We start from the raw sequence: 6,041 nt of genomic DNA, 5'->3' as shown, positions 1-6,041 counted from the left end.
AAATCTCTTACAGGTTCACAAGGGTATACTTCGTATTTAATCAGTTGATTAACGATTACCTAATAACGGTTGGTTTGCTAGAAAGTTTGATGTTATTATCATACAGATGGCGGTGATCAACTGGTCCCTAAAGGTCACACCTAAAGGATGTGTTTGAGAGATGTGGTTATGGAAATGTAATCACATTGATGCCTTATATTACTAAACAGTTAGTCAATGTGTTGATGAGACGATTATTTAATGCCGATTAAATAATATTAGTTGAGACGAATTAACTGTCAATTCGTAAATTGAATATAATAAGTTATATTTAATTAATGTATATGATGTAAGCTTGGACGAATTAATATGTTAATTCGTAATTAAATGTAATCGGTTATATTTAATCAACAAGATGAATGTGTCATAGTGGTAATAGTAAGGGTACTCAAACCAAAAGGTTATGGGATCGATCCTCACTAGATGATAATTTATATTTAACACATTTTATACATTTTTAGAATAACCGAAAATAAGGAAATTATACTCCTTATTAATTAAAAAAGATGAGAGATAAGCTAGAGAGAGAAAAGCTCTAAAATTCAGGAAACCAAAAAATATGACAGCCGTTAAGCTCAATAACCATAACCGTTTTTCGCCTTTAGAAAAAAATTCGGCTTCATCTTCGGCTACTGTTGCTAAGAATGCGTTGCTGGGTAATTCTAGAGCAGGATCTTCACAGCTGGGACCTAAAGTTCCTACCTTTAGGGGTCCTAATTCTGCAGAAGCTACAAAGGTGCGATCTTTACATGAGATGCAGGGGATTCCTGTTCTTAACCTGTCTGAGGAAGAAGAGATCAATTCCCAGGATAGGTGGGTGCTTAGACGAAATGGTAAAGATCAACCGATCATGGAGCCTATTGCAGAGGAGGAAGAGTTGGTGGAGCTGCTTCATTTTACATCAGAGGACATACAACCTGAGGTAGAATTTTGGAAAAACTCTGTCTTTTGTTATGTTTTAGGCGCTAATCCGCCATAGAAGCTTATTGAGGACTATGTATATGATGTTTGGGGAGATTTTGGCGTTGACAGAGTGTCGTTTTTGGATATTGGAATTTTTCTTGTTAGGTTTACTAAACAGGGTAGTAGGGATGCTTTGTTAAAATCTGGGTATTATTTGTTTGATAATAAACCTATTGTTATTAAACCCTGGGAAGTTTCGTCTGAATTAGAGAAGGGTAAGGTTGATGTGGTCCCTGTTTGAATTCGTCTTGCTGGTATACCACTGAAATTATGGGGGAGATGTTTACCTAAGATAGCTGGTCTTGTGGGGAACTTTGTTCAATTGGATGGACCTACTGTTGATAAAGTTCAGTTAAGCTATGCGAGGGTTTTGGTAGAATTGAAAATGGATCAAAGTTTGCCTGATGTGGTTAAGTTTCTAGATGAACATGGCAAGGTGGTTAATGTTTCTGTTTCTTATGAGTGGAAACCTATTACCTGTACTAGTTGTACTGGTATAGGTCATCTTGCTACACAGTGCAGGAAGCCTGGTCCTAAAAAAGGGAAGAAGCAGGGTCCAGGAAGTGTACCTAAATCAAAAAATGTTTCACAACAAGTTTGGAGGCCAATTCAGAAAGCTCAGACTGGTGTTCAATCCCCTACTATTCTTACACCTGAGGCTTTCCCTCCTTTGGGTCAGGTTAAAATGACGCATGTAGTCAAATCTACACCTGCTAAGCAGATTATGAGGATTAATAGGCAAGGGGCGTTGGCTGGTGTCAGATTGTCTGGGAAATTTAGCCCATATACCTTTGCTGATGTCTTGGTTAATAATGCTACTCCTGGAGGGGGAGTGGTTGAGAGTGGTAAGGACCCTCCAGTAACCATCTCTGATGCATAGTATTGGATTCTGGAATGTTAGGGGTCTTAATAACCTGAATAAGCAGAAAGTGGTCAAGTGGTTTATGCACAATAATGGAGTTGGTTTATTTGGCTTGCTAGAAACTAAACTAAAGCCTAGTAATTTACTAAAGAGACCTACTTCTATTTGTGATGGTTGGAGTGTGACCACTAACTGCAGGTGGCATAAAGGGGGGAGAATCTGGTTTTTTTTGGAAATCTGATTGTTTTGATATACAGTTCTTGGCTTATAATGCTCAATATATCCATATGTTTGTACAGTCTCAAACTGATGGTAGGAAGTTTTATTTGACAATGATTTATGCTTCTAATGACTTACATGAAAGGGTGGAGCTGTGGGATTTTCTTAAACAAGTGGCTACTAATTGTACTGACCCTTGGCTCTGGCTTGGTGATTTTAATACTGTTCTTTCTCCTGTTGAAAGACTTGGTGGAAACACTACTGAGATTGAAATGGAACAGTTTCAAGAATGTGTCTCTTTATGTTGTATGGATGACATTTCTGCTACAGGGGCACTTTACACCTGGTCTAATAAGAAGGCTGCTTCTGATAGAGTGTATAGCAGATTGGACAGGGCAATGGGGAATCTTGAATGGATGGCTATCTATGGTGATTATATTGCACATTTTCATCCTGAGGGTCCTTTTGATCATTGTCCTTGTACTGTGGTGCATAGGAGAGCTGATTTGGGAGGAAAAAGAAATTTTAAGTATTTCAATATGTGGGGCACAGCTGCTGAATTCAAACCTAGTGTGCTTCATGTTTGGAGTAGATCTTTTCCTGGCACTAAAATGTTTGGAGTAATTAAGAAGTTAAAAGCTCTCAAACCAGTTCTGAAGAGGTTAAATACTGCTTGCTTTTCTGATATTGAAAACACTACTACTATTGCTAGTTTGGCTTTGGCTAATATTCAGCAAGCTTTGGTGGACAATCCTGAGGATGTAAATCTAATTCAACCGGAACTGGACTTAGCTAGGGATCTTAAGGAGCTTACTGTGGCAAGGGATAGTTTCTTATCTCAGAAAGCTAAAGTCCAATGGTCTATTGAGAGAGATTTAAACACTGCTTATTTCCATCATGCCATTAAAAAAAGAACTATGATGAATAAGGTTTTCCAAATTGAGGATAAGGATGGGAGGCTTTGTACTGAGGGAGCTGATATCCAGATGGCTTTCTTGGATTATTACCAGGTTCTGCTGGGTTCTCATACTCAGACTCTTTCTGTACAGCAGCATGTGGTGACTGGTGGTCCTTGCTGTACTGAGGAACACTGGCTCATTCTAGCCCAGCCAGTTACTATAGAAGAGGTTAAACAATGCATCTTCAGTATTCCTAATGGTAAATCTCCTGGGCCTGATGGCTACTCAAGTCAATTCTATAAGGATGCATGGGATATTATAGGAGATGAGGTTGGAGCTACTGTTATCAACTTTTTTGAGGCTGGGAGGCTTTTGACTCAGGTTAACTCAACTGTTATCACTTTAATCCCTAAAATGGATAGACCTACAAGTGTTAAACACTTCAGGCCCATCTCTTGCTGTAATGTCCTCTATAAGGCAATTTCCAAGATTATGTGCAATAGACTAGCAAGGATCTTACCAGACATTATTAGTAGGAATCAAGGAGCTTTTGTTAAGGGGAGGAGTATACTTGAAAACATACTCATTTGTCAAGATCTGATTAGATTGTATAATAGAGGTATGGTTTCACCAAGATGTATGTTCAAGCTTGACTTACAGAAGGCCTATGATTCAATTGAGTGGCAGTTTGTGGACCAAATGTTAGATGCTCTTAACTTTCCTGAGCATTTTGGGAAGTTGATTATGCTGTGCCTTACTACTCCATCTTATACTCTCAATTTAAATGGTTCACACTTTGGATATTTTCATGGCAAAAGAGGATTGAGGCAGGGAGATCCTATTTCTCCTCTCATTTTTTGCATTTGTATGGAGTACTTGACTAGGGTTATGGAGTATGCCACTAGCAGATGGTATTTTAGATATCATCCTCTTTGTAAGAGCCTGAAGTTGACATATCTTCTTTTTGCTGATGACTTGCTTATGTTCTGTAAGGGTGATATCAGGTCAATTATGCTTCTACTGAGGGCCTTATCTACTTTCTCTGCAACTTCTGGCTTGAGGGTCAATGCTTCTAAGTCAGAGGTGGTGTTTAATGGGGTCCCTAATGAGGTGAGAATGGATGTAGTTCAGGTTTCAGGATTCCAACAATGGGTGTTACCCTTCAAATATTTGGGAGTGCCCATCCAACCTGGCAGATTGTCTAAAGCTGATTGTCATATACTTTTGGATAAGGTGGTTCATAAGATCAGAGGCATTGGTGCAAGGAAATTAAGCTATGCAGGCAGGCTTGTTTTAATCAACTCTGTGTTAAATACTCTCCATAATTATTGGGCTTCTATATTTCTTATCCCTAAAGGTGTTATTAGAAAAGTTGAAGCAATTTGTAGAAATTTCTTTTGGAGTGGGGAGTCTGAATATCACAGGGTACCTCTGATAGCTGGAGAGAAAATTTGTTGCAGGAAGAAGGAAGGTGGACTAGATATAAAAAGTGCAGAGGTGTGGAATAAGGCTACTGTTGGTAAATTATTCAACTGGATACATACTAAAGCTGACAGGTTGTGGGTTCTATGGATTGATCATGTCTATCTAAAAGGAGCTGACTGGCATAGCTATCAACCTCCTCCTGATTCCAATTGGAACTGGAGGAATATCTGTAAAGTTAAGGATCTTCTGAATTCTGGTTTTGTGGGTGGTCACTGGCAGTCTGATGCTAGGGGATACTCAATTCAATCTGGTTACTACTGGTTGCAAGGTCCACACCCCCTAGTCCAGTGGTATAATAGTGTTTGGGCTACTTGGAACATACCTAAGCATTCTTTAGTTGGATGGATGGTTAAGCATCAGGGTCTGCAGCTGAGGGATAAGCTATTCCAGCTGCAGATTTGTGACAGCAACAGTTGTGTGAATTGTGAGCAAGCTACTGAGACACATGAGCATCTGTTTGGCAGCTGTGTGTATAGTTCACAGATTATTGATGGGGTTGAACAATGGTTATGCAGGAGGTTATCTGGTTCTAATCTGAACTGTACAAAGTTGCAGAAACTTGTGGTTAGGATGACATTAATGGCTACTTGGTATTGTATCTGGAAACAAAGAAATGAATGCAGGCTCTCCTTAACACTAGCTACACCAAGAAGAGTGATTAAGGAGATTCAATCTATAGTAAAGGCGCGAATTCTTCAGAAAATTCAGACTATTATCCCTCAAAGGGATAAGGAGTGGCTACTTAGTTTGGATATTCATGTTTAATTTTCAGCTTTTGTAGCTTCTAATTGTATTAAATCATATTGTAATATTGTTTTATTTTAATGAAAAGCTCACATTCTACCAAAAAAAATTCGGATTTGGGCCGAAATTTTGGAGAAAAATATCTCCCTCATTTAACTCTTATTCGGTTTACATAAGAGGAGAGGGGAGATCATTTTTCTACCCTAATTCTATTCCCATTCTTGCCTCTCATCTCAACAAAACACAAAACCCTAATTTTACAGAAAATTTGAGGGATCGATTCTAGCAAAAGAACAAGGGCATATCTCATATCGTCTTGGGTGCAACTGATAGGCGAATATCAACTTTGATATTGTTCTTAGGCCGTTTTTTCTAGGACCGAAGGTTATTTCTTAATCCTTTATGCTTTTGTTTATGCAATTTAGTTTTATGACTCGTAATCATCACTTTATAATTCGTTATAATCCTTAAATTAAAGGGATGCATACAGATAAATCCCACACGTCCCATATTCATCATCTTCCGAAATCCATTAACGACAAAGCTTTATCAGCCACATAAAAAATTAACAAGATATAATATTATGTAGAACACAAAAAAATGAAGAACACACAAAATCTTGACCTAGATTGAGCTATAATGCCCAAAATATCATAAACAAACACAACAAAAATATTTACCATCATTAAAAGGGACAAAAACGAACCTTTATTTATCATCATCGTCACAAATTCATCGTCAGTAATGATTGGCACCACACTATCATCGTTATCAACAACACCCATATGATCTTCTAAAACCGTCTCTAAAACCAAGCAAACATCTTCCTC

At 38.2% G+C, this 6,041-nt stretch overlaps 1 protein-coding gene across 1 annotated transcript; it reads left to right on the top strand.

The window, feature by feature from the left end:
- Positions 1 to 598: 598 nt before the first annotated feature.
- Positions 599 to 5,232, top strand: LOC141646519 (uncharacterized). Its single transcript, XM_074454393.1, has 4 exons — positions 599 to 961; positions 1,121 to 1,237; positions 1,295 to 1,861; positions 2,122 to 5,232. Exons 1-4 carry the CDS (start codon positions 599 to 601, stop codon positions 5,230 to 5,232), a joined length of 4,158 nt encoding a protein of 1,385 aa, XP_074310494.1.
- Positions 5,233 to 6,041: the final 809 nt, after the last annotated feature.

The sequence above is a fragment of the Silene latifolia genome, chromosome 1 (genome assembly GCF_048544455.1).
Source record: "Silene latifolia isolate original U9 population chromosome 1, ASM4854445v1, whole genome shotgun sequence".
NCBI classification, from domain to species: domain Eukaryota; kingdom Viridiplantae; phylum Streptophyta; class Magnoliopsida; order Caryophyllales; family Caryophyllaceae; genus Silene; species Silene latifolia.
Note: the sequence above shows the minus strand (reverse complement) of the source record. Positions and strands in the feature narration are given on the sequence as shown.

Excerpts from the sequence above, each read along its gene's own strand:
- LOC141646519 (XM_074454393.1), top strand. The coding sequence starts at position 599 with ATGACAGCCGTTAAGCTCAATAACCATAACCGTTTTTCGCCTTTAGAA. Across the intron at positions 962-1,120 it reads CAGAGGACATACAACCTGAG|GGTAGTAGGGATGCTTTGTT; the intron begins GTAGAATTTTGG and ends TTTACTAAACAG. Across the intron at positions 1,238-1,294 it reads GTAAGGTTGATGTGGTCCCT|ATAGCTGGTCTTGTGGGGAA; the intron begins GTTTGAATTCGT and ends TGTTTACCTAAG.